Source organism: Parasteatoda tepidariorum, chromosome 10 (assembly GCF_982258835.1).
Source record: "Parasteatoda tepidariorum strain Cologne lab strain chromosome 10, Ptep-v5.0, whole genome shotgun sequence".
NCBI lineage: Eukaryota > Metazoa > Arthropoda > Arachnida > Araneae > Theridiidae > Parasteatoda > Parasteatoda tepidariorum.
Window position 1 is genome coordinate 6,416,597 of NC_141764.1, and position 18,818 is coordinate 6,435,414.

The 18,818-nt window shown below is 30.2% G+C and overlaps 1 protein-coding gene across 2 annotated transcripts in view; it reads right to left on the minus strand.

Annotated features, from left to right (window-relative positions):
• Positions 1-14,279, minus strand: part of LOC122268295 (lysosome-associated membrane glycoprotein 5) — a 36,832-nt gene extending 22,553 nt beyond the window's left edge. For both annotated transcript variants that reach the window (XR_015429955.1, XM_087153987.1), the window contains exons 1-6: positions 14,053-14,279; positions 8,038-8,096; positions 6,266-6,305; positions 4,959-5,086; positions 979-1,098; positions 800-893 (exon numbers count right to left, since the gene is read on the minus strand). Coding sequence is in view for 1 of the 2 variants with exons in the window: in XM_087153987.1 (XP_087010113.1) it covers positions 800-893; positions 979-1,098; positions 4,959-5,086; positions 6,266-6,305; positions 8,038-8,096; positions 14,053-14,089 (478 nt within the window). In the remaining variant the exon portion in view is untranslated. The remainder of the gene's footprint in view (positions 1-799; positions 894-978; positions 1,099-4,958; positions 5,087-6,265; positions 6,306-8,037; positions 8,097-14,052) is intronic.
• Positions 14,280-18,818: the final 4,539 nt, after the last annotated feature.

The window sequence follows — 18,818 nt, forward strand, 5'->3', positions numbered from 1 at the left end:
TTTTACGATATGCAGAATTGCCATGTCGCAATATTTGCTGCGTAAACTGTCATAAATTCCCTTTTATTATGTCGGAGATGGGAGAATAACACTCATAACAATAATTTGCTGTTGTCATACTACAATTGCGAAAATGAACAAATTGTAATTTTTGTTTTTGCATTAGTTGCAAATTGCCCTTAAAGCATCATTTTTCAATGAGTAGAATTTTTAAATAGATAAAGGGAAACAGACTCGTTCGTTTACAAAGCAAATCACTCGTATTCTTGCATGTTTCGTTCATGGAAAGATACATTCATTGCAACCTATTACAAAAGCCCCACTTTTACCTCCTTTGGCATCTAACATCACATTCTAATATCTCTGAATAGTTTAATCCTTGCATATTTTTTATCAATCTCCATCACAGTAACAATGACGCGTTTTCTGCAATGCTGTTGACATTGAAATTTCATAAACAAAAGAAAGACACATACCCTCACTTTCAATTTGCGAAAGACAAAGTTTATGTACAAACAAGGCCGACAACACTGCAGACATGCATCATTGCTGTTCTGACTAGCATTCATAGAATTATGCTATTAAATATATGGACGACTGGATAACCATTGGAACACTTACATTTCTAGTATGCATGAAAAACTGGATGATTGATCTTTCCATGTATTCCCCGTATTTGTACGTCGTTAACTTTATACATAGATATTCCTTTGAAACTATATGAATCACTTAAGCTAACCCTCTATCATATTTTTCTTTCTTTAGTTAAAATCTAATAATTTGCGTAGCTTTTTCATACCATTTGTTGCCCCATCAAAGAGTGGACTTGCTGTATCATACAAGAGCTCCATTGACAATAACTCCCAAGTGTTTTGATTTTCTTTTGGATTAACCTGTTAAGTAGAAGAACATCTTAGAAATCCACATTCTATTTTAAACGAAGAAAAAAAAAAGGGAAGGAGAAGAAATGAAACGTACCACCGTGAAAGACATACAAAATCGGAATCCTGGCCATGCTAATTCAAGTATGGGTTCTCTGTCAAAAGTCCCACACCTTCCCTTCACTTTAGCATCTTCAGTCATATTCACTGAGATGTGCTGCAAACAAATGATTAAAAATTCTTTACACTTAAATAAATGGTAAAGGAAATGATCCCATCTCTTATAGGGTTCACCACAACACATTTCCATTCTTGCTATGGGAAAAAAACTGCCTTAAAGAAACGACAACAGCATCAAAAATGAAGAACAGAGAAACAACCTCAGATCAGCAATATCTGACACATTGAATAATTTTGCAAATACCAATTGTCACTGTCGAGAGATGAAATCTTTGGCACGCATGCATTACGCAAGAAGTACTTATTAAATAATATTTTTAGTACTGATTAATTACTTAACATTTTAATTACTTAATCATTGAAAATTTCTTCGTTTGAAAAAAGAAAAAATAAGAGAGGCATTTTCTAGGACGTAAGGGTGACTATGCTACAGTACGGAAAACCAGAGACGGCTTGTTCTTTCATGGGAAGTAAGTAAGAAGTAATGAGTTGTTAGAACCCAAATTAAATTTTCAATTATGAGAAAATAGAAAAATTTGCACAATGATGTGGAAAAAATGATTTCTTTGTATATAACCCGATTGTATGAAACCACCTTGTTTCAGATTTAACGAAAGTTAACAACAGCGAATGTGTTGCGCAATTTAATTCTAATCAAACCAGTAGATTACAGCTATTTTCATTTATTTATTTATTTATTTTAAAGAGCTGTGACAAGGGGCACACTGTGCATCTGAAAATAATAAATTGTAATTTTACTGGTACACTGAACGAAAATGGTTCGCCATTTCTGAGTTAGGCTAAATGAAAAAGTCTTCTGTATTTCCTAATCTGCAAAAGCTCTTCAATGATTGTCTTACATTTGCGTTGGCTAATTGAATATTTAAGTTTTTTTCAAATCATCAATGTCATTTTGGAATGCATGAGGCTAAATTTGCTTAGGCTTATTACAATATATTTCTTTGATAAGGACATTCACAATAAGCCTTTGGAACTCAGTGCCTATTATGAATTTCTTGAAATAAATGGGACTAATTAAGTAAGGAATGATACATTTTTAATTAATCTAAGGAAAGTTATGTGAGTTCACTGCAATAAGAAAATATTGGAGACTTTTTCAATTCGCAACGAGAATGGGTTGGAGCCTCTTAACTGTTTGGGTTTAAATATTTATGTTTACTTCAGTAATGGTGATCTCCGAAGAAAGAGGTTTTACCGTCTTTTACGAAACAAGATTTGCTTTGTGTATATTTTAGAAAGGGAAAACCTCTCGCACGCTTCAGAATCGGTTTTTGTTCGCACTCAAAGCTATGATGAAGTATAGTTTGTCTAAAGTAAGAGCTCCCCTAGCCATTCGTCCAGACCCATGGCGGTGACTATGGTAACGAGGTATAACTATTTCAAGTAGGAGGGAGTTTTTGTTTAGGACAGGTTTTGGCTCTGGTCAGCGTGAGAAAGGGAATTTTTTTCTTCGGTCTAGCACTAGAGAGAAGAGAAGCTACCCTCCCTGAAATGCACTATTCTTGTTTCCATAGCTGCATATGGTTTCAGATTTTGTGGCGGGAGGAGTTCTTACCATAGACAAACTGTAGCTTCACGAAGAAAATATTTACGTTTTGACTCCCAGCTCGGTTAACAGTTAACTTAGCTACGTCACAACATGAAAATTTGTGAAGTTGGTCATTAGCCTGGTACATTTCAAAATGAAGGCGAACATTTAGATAGAATTGGGTTATTCAATTGGCCGAACGATGTATTGTCGATTTTATCTTGTAACATAAGACACAAGCTCGATGTATAAAAACAATCAATCTTAAAAGCAAAACCGTAGATGAGGTGAAAGGACTTTCAACTACATAAACTGAGTTTGGAAGTGGAAAAGAGCCATGCAGCGTGTAGCATTAAATTTACATTGTAACTATCTGTTACACTGTAAACATTGTACACTGTTTACATTGCACTCATTTACATAGCAACTTTTAGTAAATTTTCATTGAAATACGAAATATTCTATAATATTTAAAGTTAGAATTACATTTTTCCGTCAAAAATTATCTTCATTAGGATTTTTAATTAACGAAGCTCAAAAAGTTGGATATTTCTAAAAGTTGCAGTATCCTATTTCATAATTGCTTCATTACTTTTACATAGTGACACCTAATATCAGAATTAAGTTAATTATAATTTTTATTTCTGCTTCGTGAGTTACTGCTCGGAAAGCATGTAACCTTACGCCAACCTTGTGTTGGGATTTCCTTTTTATTGTCACCAAAATGTTTGTACTGAAATTTTTTTTTAGGTTTTTACGAGAGAGATTTGTTTCCCCTCACTTAACGTTCACGTACGTGTGATTTAAAGCAACTAAGAATCCGTTAATTGAGGAGTTTCCGTTGTAGGCATGTTCAGTTATCACATATCAGTACGTAAAGGTGATGATATGCAAAATGGCCTCTCTAAATCTCCCAATTAGTACGGATAATTAAAGGAATGTGTGATTTTGGTAGGTGACATGTGATAAGTTGAGGAAAGGAGGTAACTATATTAAAATGACTCATGCAAATCATTTCTCTCAATGCATAATACTGGGGGTCGCGGGGCCCTCTTTAAAAGGCGACCCAGGTTCGACTCCCAGTGATGGTTGTTACTCCCTGCCTGCACCGACCACAGTGCTGACGTAAAACATTCTCAGTGGTTTGATTCCCCCCCCCCTTGCCATCGGACAAATAGTAGAAAGTTTTGGTGGTTTTCTATCTCCATGTAACGCAAATGCTGGTTAGTTCTATCAAAAAGTCCATCACGAAGGCATGTTTGTCCCAATGCTTGAGAAAGAAGTTGCCTTGTCTTCTGAGTTGGATTCAAAATTGCAAAGGCACGGAGTAAAACATTGAAAATCGTAAACTAAAAATTGGGTTGGTTTATCAGCACCGGTTAAAACACATAAAATTGAAAGTTTGTTTCCATTTGCGAATGTACTTTAACTTCTCAAGTGTGGGTGCACCCATTAGGATCGCGTTCTTTTTCCCTGCAGTTCACAAATTTCCACGGGATAGTTCTTAGAACAATCACCCAACTTCAGTTTCCTCTAAAGGAGGAAACTGTGGTTTGCGCAGTATTGAATACAAAAAAATTAGTGAAAATCTACTGTTTAAAATCATTGCTACAGAGATTCTTTACATGAAAGCAGTTTAATGGCTTTACCTAGTGTTGTGACATTTCCCCCCCCCCCCCACGAATCACAACTATTTTCTGGAACATTCTACAACTTTTTTTTTATCGTTATATGACGATCGGCTTAAATGCAATTTTTAACAGAAAAAAAAGCTCTTCAATATTTATTTGATCGCGTGGTATTATATAAACGGCGTCAGTTCGAAATGTTTTTTCCAAGCTGTTTTAATTTTATTTGTCCCGACATGTTTATATCGAAATGTCTTAACGTCGTCACCAGGACTAGACTATGTTGATATTAATTTTTTTATTGTCTTTATTACACATTTGGATGTGAAATCATTAACTGTTTTTTCGGTCAGTTTTTCACCTTTTAGATTTTAATCCCTTTTTTAATGAATTTTAAAATATATTTTTCATTTTAAGGGCATTCTGAAAGAGAATGAATTTTTTTCTTTATAAATTAGTACAAGTTCTGCATTAAATACTTTTTTATTTTAAATCATCAACATCTATGCCCTGATTATAAAATAAAAATAAAAAGCTGACGGAAGCAGAAAGTTTAAAAATTAAACTTTTCACGTGAAAATAAAACTTTGCAATCGCGGCTACACTTTAGTAGTACACGGGAGAGACGTGGATCATAACTCATTCCGTTTTATTCTTTCCTGTACTGTAAACATTTTCGAAATAGTATACTTTAACTTAAGCATAAATAAAGGAGCTTACTTGTTCCCCCGCTATGCTAGGATATGTGATCTTAAAAGAGGCTGCGAATTTCGCTAATATGCATATTTTACCGTTTCCATCCCACACAGCAAAAGTAAAATCTGGTGCTACATCTTTCGCCAGTACATCTGAAAAATCATTATATAAGTACTTTTAACACACAGAATTTATTATTTATTAAACAATAATTTTAAAAAATATTTTAACGGGCAGTTCACTCCAAAAAAATTTATAAAATCTTAAAAAAGTCATGCTCGCCATCAAGTTAAAGTGTTTAAAGTTGATAGACAAAAGGCTTATATTGGAAATATTGATGTGGAGAAAATTTAATTATAATTTAAATAGTGTTTAGTTTAAAATATATAAAAGAATTATTTGTAGATCTTTTTCCTCAAGATTTACAGAAGGTGATGCAAAAAGTGTAGAATTTGGAAGACTTACAGCAGGAAATTTCAGTCCTTAAATTACTAGCCAGACTAAAAAGTACTCGCGACTATTTTACCTTCATGAAAAATACGAGAAAGTTTTAAATTGTTAACAGTTGTAGAGTAAATATACCGAAGCTAGCTAGGTATCGAACATACCGAAGCGTTGGGCCGGGATAGCTTGGTTGGTAGGGTGTTTGGCCCATGTCCAAGAGGTCGTGAGTTTGATCCCAGCCTGCCGAAGACTCTCCATGTAGTAAATGGTGACTGGTGAATGTTAAATCAGTAGGTCACAAAGTCTTCTATGTTCCCATAACAAATCATAACACTGGAGGTATTGAAGAGATTGATCCTTTTCTGGAGGAATGTATGAATGGGTCTACCCTATAAACGGGCTGTGACGTGTGTGTGGCTGAAGTCGCATTCTTGTAGAAAAAAACAAACGCTACCTTTGCCTTAAAAATGCATCCTTTGCCTTGGTTTCATCAAGCAAGCCTGCTGATATCGAAAAGCCAAAGCTCATAGGATTTATTTTATATTTTCGTTATCAAAACGTGCATCATTTTACAGTAAGTTAATAGTTATTTTTAATTATTAGATTATTTTCAGATTCTAAAATCTAGTTTAATTTTTACCCGTCGGTGAATCCTGAATGCAGGACCACTTACTATCCATATATCATCTTACTTTTCATGCATATGCATACCTTTCATTTTCTGGACTTGTGTGACACAATGTCAGGGGAAAAAAAAGCTAAGCTAAAATTCTATATAATCAACGAAGCACATAAAACAAATATCGATGAGCATTTTTGTCTTGTAATTATTAATTAATTCTTAGCCCATTTAAATAAGAATTGAGAAAAAAGAGAAGAAAACTTACCGTCAGTTGGTGTGAGAAAATGGCCTATAGGTACTGGAGTCTGTCAAAAGAGAAAAGAAAATGTATGTGTGATTAATATTGTAAAAAGGACATCTTTCTAAATTTAAGTAATATGGAAAGTGTAATACGGAAAGTGTTTCAGTAATATTTGGTCAAAAAGGAAGAAAGAGAGTTATAGAGAAGAAAAAAAAAACAGTAAAAACATTATGCAGGGCATTTTGAATTGAGATTTTCACTAATGAAATTAATTAAGTTTTTATTATTATTTGTACAACTTTTTTTCAAACTGCCATTTTCTCGTATTTTCAGCATCGAAAGTGAGATAGGATCTTAAGGAATTTAATTATACAACGCTATAGTTTTCATTAAAAAAAATTTATATTTTGATCGAGAATATTTTTATTTAAAAAAATATGTTGAGATTCATAAAAAAAACAAAGATCGAACACACTTTTCTTTTGAAGCGAAAGTGCTAACTTTAAGAGAAGAAGAAAAAAAAAAGATTTTTAAAAAATGAAAAAATTCTACATTTTTGGAAAACTACAGAAAGCGTTGGAAAGTGGTGCCCTCTAATTCTACACCTGTGCTGCTGAGTAATATGATTAATAATAAATAAATAATAAATAATTTTTTTAAAAGTTAAAGTTACTTGTGAAAAAATAGTTATTATGTCCTTTTATTATAACTATAACTGGACCATTTAAATGAATGCTCTCGATAAAATATGAAATTTTAATGCATTCATTATTTATGAAAATGAAATTTATAGGATATGAGTTTTAAGCAAAACAAATTTACTAAAAACTTAAAAGTATTAATAAATATTCTTTGGGAGTAAATTACCTGTGTTTAGTAATCCCAAAGAAATACAAATTTGGTAATATAAAAAATAAATATTAAAAAAAAAAGAAAACCTAAGAATTATTAATACATAACTTTTATTCAAATAATCAACCTACATTAATGCTCCATCAGAGTCTCTGGGTTGTTTTTAGTTTATACATAACATCATTGTTCTTTCCATTTTTGAGGAAAATCGTTCGACTAGGAATTTTCTAGAATAGTCATTAGTAAGTTATAGAATTAATCAGAATCAAAAACGTAAGAATATGATGGCGATTCATTACAATTATGAAACGGCGATAAATTAGTGGCGATAATTGTATGGATCAGTATTCATTTTTATATTAAAATCTCCACTGAGATACTAATTATGAATAAGTCAATCATAAAAATAACATCACATTATTTAAAATTAAATATCATGGAAAAACATAGAAAGTGCACGTTGATAAAAATAAAATAAAAATAGATCAGGTTGGAAAACAATCAATTTCTACAATGCCTACAACGTCTGCCTTTTTTTCTTCTTTTTTTAGATTTAAGCTTATTTTAGAGTGATTTCTAATGATTCTTACAACTCTTTAGTTTCTATTATAGTGTTGAAGTTAATCTACACGAAAGGTGCACGCAAAATTTTGAACACTTAGAACAAAATCTAAACTTAACAGTAGGTTGGGCATTCAATAGTTAAATCGAATGATTATCATTTTTATTACTGTACTTCTTCAATTACCAAAAATAGTTTCGTCGATATCGTAATAATTTCTATATTTGATGCTTTGAGGAAATACGGAGAGAGTACTCATACAGAAGGTATTAACACTTCAGCCAAACTGAAATATTTTTATTAAAGTCATAGTGCATTTAAAATCCATTAAAATATATGTATTTTATTTAAAAATTTAAAATGGTTACATCTAAATACTTACTGTAGTGGCATCTTTAGAATCAGATTGTGTTCTACAAAGCTTCAGCAGTGTTACAAGGACTGTTTTAAGGAAAAAACATAGTTACAATTGTATTAAAAATATTTATAGTCAAAAATTGTATGAAGAAGAGAGTTTACTACATATTAGGTAGTACTTCTTTTAAATACAGACTAATATTTCTGGATTAATCAAAAGAATTATCAACTACATTTAATAAAAAGATCACAGATCTAGTTAGTGTTTTTGATATTGTAGGCTAATTAAATATCTAGGCTCTTCAAAAACATTCGTTGTCATTTTGGAATATTTTCCAGAAGTAATTGGAAAAGTCTCCAGTATTCTCTTATCGGCCTAATGTTTAGGCTTATTGCAGTTAGCTCACAAACATTTAGGCTAATTAGAAAATATAACACTTTTCAATTAGCTTTAGCTTATTTCAAACACTTTTCAATAAGCTTAGAGCAGTGAAGGTTTATTGTAAATAGCCTTCTTAGAGGTTAAAGCCAACTAGCTAATGCAGTCGGATCGAGATATTCTTTATACATGAGCCGAAAGAGACACAGGCTAATTGTAATAAGTTAAAAAATATCAGTTAAATTAGAAAATATTGAAGACATTTCCAATTAGATCCACCTGGTTCATTTGTAAAGTGACAGATTTTCAAATAAGTCTACTTCTAATATCGTCTATTATTATAAATGTGATGGAAGTTTTGTGGATATGGCTACCTACCTATAAGAAATTGTAGGACAAAACAGGATATTTCCATAGTTATTTTTAATAATGGCCATTTTTACAAAAATTACATTGAATTTTTATTGCCAAACAAATTATTGACATTATTCATGTAATTCATTTCTTTTGTACCTAGCATTTCTCAAAAATATGGTAAACGCAAAAAGTCATATTTAAAATGAAGAAACATTTTCCTTACCTTTTTAATGCAAGATTTAAATATTGTATAGAACGTTTTCAACTAATTAAACTTAATATTTGAGTTTTTGAATCAAGACTGCAACATAAAATTTATTCGTTACAGAGTAGATCAAATACAATTGCAATTAAAAAACGATATGAATTTAAATCGAAGGGAACATTTGATAACCAGATTCAGTCCTCACTGAAATTTTGAATCAGTGTAAAATAGCCAGTGGCGTAGCGAGCTTAACTCGCGCCCGGGGCACAATACCTTTTTAGCGCCCCCCCCCCATTCGAAAACCATATAGTATTATATATAAAATATACTCCCGAATTATTAAATAAATAATGTAAAATAAATAAAGTCATAGGCTCAAGCTAGACTTTAAATTTGAGACAAAAAATGCAGTTGAGAAAACAAGACTAGATTCTGAATTGTATATGATCATCTAGAATTAGTTCAAAAGATACATATTATTTATTTTACATATTTATAAAGAAATATTTTAAAAACACGCAGTAATAAAACAATAAAAAAGTAAATATTTATTATCTCTAAAGGGATACATATATTTGATAATGATATGATTATAATAAATTAATAAAACTAATTACTATGTATAAATTTTCCTTGCTTTTGATGAAGCAAATTTATCAATAATATCATCAAAGTTGATAATTACAAATTTGTTTCTTTCCACACTTAATGTTAGGTCACTTAAACGATCTTGTTCCTTCGTAGATCGTAGATATGTCAAAATTAATTTTAATTTGTTGAATGAACGTTCGCAGCTAGCAGTTGATACTGAGATAGTCAGAAGTACCACTCTCAGATTTGGAAAAACATCTTCTCCATACGAGATTATGAAAGTACGGAGTTTTAGGTTCAATTTATTTTCTACTGCGGAGTACCATTTTACAGTCACATATTTCGATAAAAAGTTCTATTCCATTGAAATCTGTATTATAAAATTCGCCCAAATTTTTGCAATTTTTTTTCAAGGTCGTTATCAACATTATCCTCGTTTAATAAATTTTCAATGTCTAGTAGAAATCCAAATTTGAAATTAAGGTCACTTAATCGTGTAGGTACATATTTCTTGTTGCAGGCGATCAAGAACGCTTTTCGTAAAGCGAGAAATTTCACTTTCTGTGGAAAAAACAACAGCTTTAGCCAATTCTGCGAGTATTTTGCGGCGTCTTCTTACACGTATTGTTGCATCAATATCCCATTTTTCACAAAGAGACTTCGCTTTTTCTATTGCCTCTTCACAGAGCTTGTCTCGAATTTCAGGTAGTTCAGTCGCTAATGATTCAAGATCATTGAACCCTTCTCTAAAATTCATTCTAGGATCTTGTAATCTGAGCTGCACACGATCAATCCTCCTTAAGATTTCATATTAGAAATGAACTAAAGTTATGAAACTAAAAGTTAGTATATTTTGAAACAGAATTGTAGCTTCACTTCTGGTGTAACTTGTAGTGGTAGTGTCCTCTGCTAATTTTTCAAATAGTTCTACTATATTCTTTAGCCCATTGATGATAACGCTAACAGCTTGCATTTTGCAGTTTTTGTTAAAGCATTTTTTAATAATTCCCATTGTAACGTTGAACGTGAGAAAAACAGATGTATGTTTTCTGTGGTCTGCAGTTTGTTAAAGAAATTTCATCGGAATTAATTATTCTATAATTGTATTTTTGATCGAGGCTGCATCTTTAACATGTATTTCAATAACCCCCCCCCCCAAAAAAAAAGATTTTTTGATGGAAAGTTTTTTATTCATAAAATCAACATCTACATACCTAACAACTTGGGACATTTGTTCTCGATGAGAGATGTCAGGAGTTGAATCAAACTAAAGTCCATAATATTTATTTCTTTTGATATCGTTTATTAGTTGATTTCGAACTGTAGATGCCAGAAGATGAATGAATTCATTTTGGATCTGTGTTGACAAATATGAGACAGTTTTTGGAGTTTCTGTGGCATGTTAAAGATGATTTGCTAATAGCGGATCAAACTGAGCTACAAGTTTAAGTAAAGATAATAGGTTTCCAACTTTTGTACCAACTTGAAGTGCTAGTTTTTTAACATGACTTCATTATTTGTTTCATTACTTACCAAGAATGTCTTGAATGCGCGAAATAACTTAAACGTTAATATTTCGAGTATTTCCCTAATTTGTTGCAGACTTCCACAACCTGTCGTAAGTATCAAAGATACGTACAGTCATGAAAAAAAGTATCCGGAAGGTAACAAATAAGGAATCATTTATTTTTTTAATATAGATATTTCTCAGGCACACAACAAATACGGCGTTCTTTCCTAGAAACGGCAAAACGCTGTATTTGTAGTGTGTCTCCTTTCGATCCTTTAGTTGTTATTTTCCGGCTACTTTTTTCCGTGTACATATAAGTACATTAGAGTGTTATTGTTATCGTTTTTACAAGCGTAAGCTACATTGCGTTTATGGAAATGAAAATAAATATTGTTCTGAAAGAAAGAATGTTTGTACTTTGTAAACTTCAAATATTTTTTATAACATATTGTTTCATCAGACAAATCAAGAAAGGAGATAATTTCTGTAACCACACAGCGTTGATGCCATAAGCAAGTGCTTGTCGAGTCAGCCCTGCTGCCAGTAGACAAGACGTCTATTATGAATATATTATTACACTTTGAATTAGACTATCAGTGTTCCTTTTTATTTATGAATTAACATTTATTATATTACACTGGCACTAAAATTAAAATATATTTTCCAGAAACCAATTATAATAAAAATAAAAATTATCCAGCAATTTTTTGTTTTGCGGACCATTTGGCGCCCCTTTGTGAGTAGCGCCCGGGGCATGATGACCCGCCTTGCCCACCCCTCACTACGCCACTGAAAATAGCGTACACTGATGATTACGAATTTCTTATGTAATGAATAATACGAGAAGTTGAAAGCACATATTTTGGAGCACATGATGTACTTTTTCGGTGACAAAAGCAATCGGTGATCGAGTGGCGATTTTGAAGCAAATATTTAATTGTTATTTTTTAGACTTAATCGCTTTGTGGCCGGTGGTGAGAGTTAATTTTGCCCCTACAGTGTTTATTACGTACTAGGGATCCTGGAATCTGAACAGCGAAGGTTTAAAATTTTATCACGAAGAAAGTTTAGCCCCTAATCATAAAAATCGTTTAAAAATTTAAATTTATCTTTTTGAAGGGATTTATGGAAGAGTTTTTCTAATGCAAATACCATTACACATTCTTGCAATTTAAAGTGCAGTTATTTATAAGACAGTATTAGTAATGTTTGTCAGCTTACAGCTCTGTTTAATGAAAAATGAGTTTTAATAGGAATTAATGACTCATTTTTAAAGATCTATTTACCTTTGATTTTTATGTCACATGAGCACAAGAAAAATCCATGTGCATGGCATGTGGGTGGGAGTGACATCCCCACATTATATTTTGAAAGCTGTCTAAAATCACGTGTTCATTTTGTTTAGAGTGACATTTTTTAAACGCATTTCTATTAAGTAAAGTCAATAGTAATTAAAAATAAATTATATATTAAAGAGTTGATACATCCATAAAATTGCTTGATTGAAATAAAAATCGTCTGTCATGTGTTAGCATCATTTTTGGTGCCAAAAAATATTAAGTACGTTATTATATATATTATATTGTTATTATATTGTTTTGCATTGAATTTCTAAAGGCATAATTTTCCTATTTTTATAAAGTAAAGTTCTCGGGAAAAACAAAAAAGTAAAATAATAATAATAAATTTAAACTACTTTAAATTTTGTAATTGTGTCGGTATATATGTACCTTTCAGTTTTGTGTATCATTTCGTAGTTTATGAATGATACTGTTTCATTGATTATTTAAATTTTTCTTTACATCATAGAAAGAAAAGGGTATTGAGATAGCCAATAAATAATAAAACAATCAAACCTTTTAGATGAGGTACAATTCATTAGAAAGAATGCTGGGAACAAAATGATTGAAATGAACAGAGAGCTTGTTTTTTTCATCTTAAAACAATACGTTTATGAATTCTGAACATTGTCAAAAAAATTTTAAGTATAAATATAGCAGTATAGTTGTGTGACTTGATAAAAAAGTAATTAAATCTCACGAGTTTAAAAGTATATATATGCACTATAAAAAAAACTATTTAATTGCTTGTGATACAAAAAGAATATAAAAGCTGAAAAAAATATATAAATCTTATTATAAGACTCTTACTGAATTTCTGAGGAGATAGATTAATATAGATTTCAGTATCATAAATTAGGTACATAAGGTACGCTAGAGATTTCATTTGGAAAATTATTTCAAAATTCTTTTTGTATTAAAAACCTTTGCATCTACTCGTTATATTTTTATTTAATTTTTTGTCGAAACAGAAGATTACACAAAAAATTTAAAGAAGTAGTCCAATGATATCCAGCATTCCACACCAAAAAAAAGAAACATTTACCATACATGTTTTTTAATAGATTTGCAACCTGTTTATTCTGAGATTTTTATAAAAAAAATTACATAGTCAATTAAAAAGGGCATATTTTATTAAAAGTTTAAATTTTTTGCTCTTATTTGAATCGCCTGTACTTATTTCGAGATTTAAAAAGTTTTTATACTTAATTATTTAATTTGCATAAAATTTTCTCAACTATATTTAAATAAACTCTCAACCCAATATAAATTATATCCAATATCTTCGAGTTCTTTTCTAACTATATATCATCCAATATAAAAATATATATCATCCAACTTTCCAAATTTTAAAACTTTTTTCAATTTAGTTTTTCCTTCACATTTCTGGAAAAAAAAATATTTTAAAAGATAATTAAATCAGTAAAAATCTAGACTAGTGTTAAAATATTTAAGAAGAAAGTTTAATGTTAACTTATTTTTTTAAATATTTAAAAGTCAGTTTCCAGAATGCGTAGCTTTAATAGCATATTATTGTCAGATTTAGTATTTTTCATTGGTATTCAACGTAAATCATTATATTTACGAACAATTTTTCAATAATTTATTTAAAAAAAGAATTCCGAGCCCAAATCAAATGAAATAGAGCACGAACTTACCTGTTATGGTTGTTGTAGTGCAGCAGAATTTTGCCATTGCTTAGGATGCTAAACGATTCATTCAATAATGCGAGCAATCAGGAAATAAAATGAAATAGAATATTAAATTTAGAAGAGTAAGATAATTTTATAGGTATCATGGATGAAGAGTAAAGAATATTGTCTGGACGTCCAATATTGTAAATCGATCGCGCCTTAGAGAACACAAGTTTGCGCATGTCCCGTACGAAAGATCTCCCATCATGCTTAACGTAAAGCATGATGGGACATTTAGTCTCGAAACGAATTCAAAAAGAACTATTTATATGCAGTAATTTTGTGAACAAAATTGCTAATAATTAATCGCTATAAAATTCCCTCACATAAGTTAGGAATGAGAAGAGTTGGTAGTGAAAAATTTTAAAGATTAATTGTTTATTATCGCCTGCTTTAAAAGTTGCTTTTGAAATATGATATTTTTTTTTCCAGCTTAGTTCAATTAGATTTCTTTTTAACTCATTAATAATGACTATTTTTAATTTACATTAACAATGGCTATTTCATTGAGAGTTTTAAAAGTGCTGTTGAATTTTTTTTTGTTAAATAAACGTGTAACATAATAAATAATAATGAACAGTAAGAAGTGCATTGTTTTCTTATGAAAAGTGTATTCTTTAACAACTTTTCTTGTAAATATTACAGACCTAGAAGAAATGTTTCATTACCTGACCAGTTCTTATGAAAGAACTATAAGTTAATATGTTTTTATGTGTAATCTGTGCAGGTACTTTTTTCTCGCCGGCGTAGGCTATCAGGTCTATAATGCCAAGTCAGCCAAAGTAATTAAATTTTTTAAAAAAAAAATTTTTAGTTGAAGGATATATTTTAAAAAAAAAGTAAATAAATAAATGAAATAGTCGAATTTACTAGCGCGTGCGAAATTGAAAAGTACCGGTATATAATATGTAGTACAAAGTACCCATCTACCCATTGCAAAATATCATCATCTATTCAAAATTTGATACCGAAACGATTTCTATCTTCTGATATGTTCATCATCCTACTTATCATTCTTATTCATTGCAGTATATTAGGGCAGTTAAATAATTTGTTATTGGTTATTGAAGTGCTATACACAAGTTGATTTTATAACTTTTTCCAGATTTTAGCTGATGTTTAGTTATGGACCCTTTTTTGTAACATTATATATCAGATATTCTGAATGGGTGGCTAAAGTATTGCCGACCGGTTAATCTTGACAGTGGCGTACGCAAGGGAGGGATTTAGGGGTTTGAACACCCCCCTTGAGCTCAGACAAAATGGCAAAAATAAACATTTTAGTAGAAATTATGCGGGTATTATTTTTAAGACTATATATTTTTATTCGCCTTATGCCTACCTTTTTATCTCACGGTATTTCTCAGAATACTGAAAAAAACATTTACTATAATAGGGTTGTACTTTTGAAACCAAATTTACGTGATACTGTTATGGACTGGTTCCTTTCTGTTCTGCCAGTCGCGATAGTTTTCGAGACTGGCTGTCATTCGCGAGGTTTTCACGCGATGATTCTGGAATCTTAGACGTTCTGTCGTCTTTGAGACAATTCGAGAATTTTGGAGATGCGGTGAAAAATTATATAAAAGGGGGAACGTAGTACAATGTAAGTTTTTCTGTTGCAAGTTTCTAGTGCAAGTCATGGAAATGTTTTGCATTTACTTCTGTCTTTCTTGCATATTTCAATTATCTGTATTTTACTGGTTTCTTAACTGAATGAAAAGGAACATAATTCCACACATTTAGGCCTAAATAATTTATTCAAAAATTTTCATTTATGTCGCGATAAATAGTGGCAAAAACTGAATTATTCTATGACTTTTGGTTCTGATCCTCAAATTTCATTAAGTCATTGCTATTTAACTTAGTGCTCGCGATCAGGAATTATTCGTGTTTCGTTTCTTGATGCAATTGAGGCATTGTTGTGGCCAACAGAAAGAAACAAATCCATCCCTTTTTTTAGGCTTATGTTAGCCTTTTATGCGTACAAAGTATTCATTTAGAGATGTATATTTATTCCAATTCTGTATTTTTTTACACTTAATTTTCTACTGTTTACCATTTTTTCATTATGTAATACATTTTTGTTAATTTCTGTTTATATTAGGGTACATTGTGAAAACCCCCCAAAAAAGGATGATGGTTATACATCTGCTGAAGACAGTATTAGAAGGTTTTTAACTGACTCTCTTGCTAATCAAAATTTTAGATGGAGAGCAAGCAGCACCCGTCCCCCAATATTTGACAAACCAATATGTGAGTGTATAAATGTTTATTTGATTTCGTAGGTATTAAATAATTATTTGTTTGAATAAAACAATTTGCTTTAACTAAAAACTTTTATAAATTTTTAGTTTCTTTGCCATTAAATCTTTATGTATCAATGTAACATTGAAAATTTCTCGTTTTGAACCCATTCTTTTTTATATTTATTTAATTTTGTAGATATTAAATAATTATTTGTTTTAATAAAACAATTTGTTTTAACTAAAAACTTTTATAAATTTTTAGTTTCTTTGCCATTAAATCTTTATGTATCAATATAACAATTGATACATAATATTGATTTATTTGAGAAATAAGCACTTAGTTACGTAATACAGTTTAACAGTTGTAAAATTTCTCTTTGTTAACCAATTCTAAAACCATAAAAAATGAGGTCACTTTCAAGTAAGAAAACTGTAGTATTTGGAAGAACATTTGTTTTCTATATTGCATAATAGCTCATAACAAGACATAAAAACAAAATCAGGAACATACTAATGTCTTGAGGACAGACATTTATATAATTTAAATAATCACTTCAAGAAAATTAAGACATAATTAATTCAACTGGATAACTGGTTCTTAAACGGGTTAAATTTAAAAAACACTAGCTTAGTAAAGTTATTTGTAGAATCAATAAAAATCAAAGTTTTGAGGGAAAAAATTTCTGGTTTATAAACTTATTGCAAATGTTACATTTTTAAATTTATATCTTTAAAATTAACTATTATACCTGCATTGATTGTTGAAACGATGGATGGATGAATATATTTTTTTCTGATTGGAAGATATAGCAAAAACAATTATTTAATATTAAATTTAAAATTATGGAACACTAGAGCTCTGTTTATTCCTGTTGAGCTCATACTATATTTTAATTAAAAAACTTAAATAAAGTTTGTTATTTATTATTTGTTTAATTTTTTCATATTAATAAAAATTGCAAATTGTTTGCTTTGTAGCTGCAGTTAAATTATTGAAATTGTGAAAATTTCTGATCTACAACACATATATTTTGCAATAAGAAACGGTTTTTGAATTATTTAAAGGAACATTTTGCTAGTTGCACCCCCTGAGAAAAATTTCTGTTGATGCCCTTAACTCCTAGGTGACTTTCACTAACTACTGATTGGAAGCAAACCTATTACATTTATTAATATTACTTTTAACTATCTTCACATTTATCTATATTATTATGACATTGCCAAAAAAGCAAACCCACTGCTTTTATTCTTTGTTTTGGAACTGAAAAAATATTTCTTTCTGTTATGGTTAGCCTATAAAAATTGAAATCATTAAATATTTCCTTCTTCGTTTTTGGTGAAAAAGATTTAATACAAAGTCTGGTGCTAAAGCAACTTCTGTTGAATGTGAAAAAAATAACTTCAATGGATGAGTAAGCAATAATTTTTTCATATTATTGATAAATCATAAGAATGAAACATCCAGTTTTATTACATTATATTCTTCATGAAGAAACAATTATAATAATTGATAAAGAATTTAACGATTATTCTTTTATCAGCTTCCTTCAACATTTTTAATTCTTGTTTGAAACGTATGATGTTTACATTAGTTACAAGCAGCCATTTTCGTTAAATAACATACCTCCAAAGAAATACTTTGCAAAAATAAAATTAAGAAGAATGTTATAAATACTATGTGTTTTTATTCCAAAATAAGCCACTTAATCACATTGCAAAAGAGTAAATGCCACCTTCAAATGAAAAAAACAAGATTCATGAATTAATTGAACGTTTGTACAGAAATTTATAAATGTTATGAATGCATACAGGTGTGACTCCGATTTTCGTATAGGAGCACAATATACGCTTCAAAATCTCTATAATGAAAAGTGATCAATATTTCACCCTCTTTTTGACTATAAAGTAGGCCTGACTACTTAGGGTAAGAATAAAGTGTCCTTTTTTTTATTTATAGAGATTTATTGGCATAAAACTATTATAATATAACATCAAACTAAATATTAGCTTGAATTATTTCCTGGAGAGAATGTTTACTTCAAAAGCACATAATAATATTTAACCTCTGTTTTCGAAGTAATTTTCTTAGAATTAAGCAAAAAGATAAAATTTCAGGTGCTATATTGAAATGAACAGTTCAGTTCGGGCTCTCTGATGGACATTACAATAACATTACGTCTATGGAATCGAAAAGCTTGTGATACTTCATATATTGGTCATTAAAATGGAAGGGTTGTAGTAATAGAGAGAGTTGTGCTAACGAGCGTTAATTGTCTTAATTTCTACTAGTCAGCAAAACTAAGAAAGTTGAATGCTAGTTCTGAGCACTAACATATTTTTACAAAATTTTAAGCAAACTTCTTGTCCTGGTATTATTTTCAGTAAATAAACGTCTTGATTTGGATTATTTTATGCTAATTTTTTTATTTCTGTTACTTCACTTAATTTTTCATTTTTCTCTTTTACTAGCTGTATTCCAAT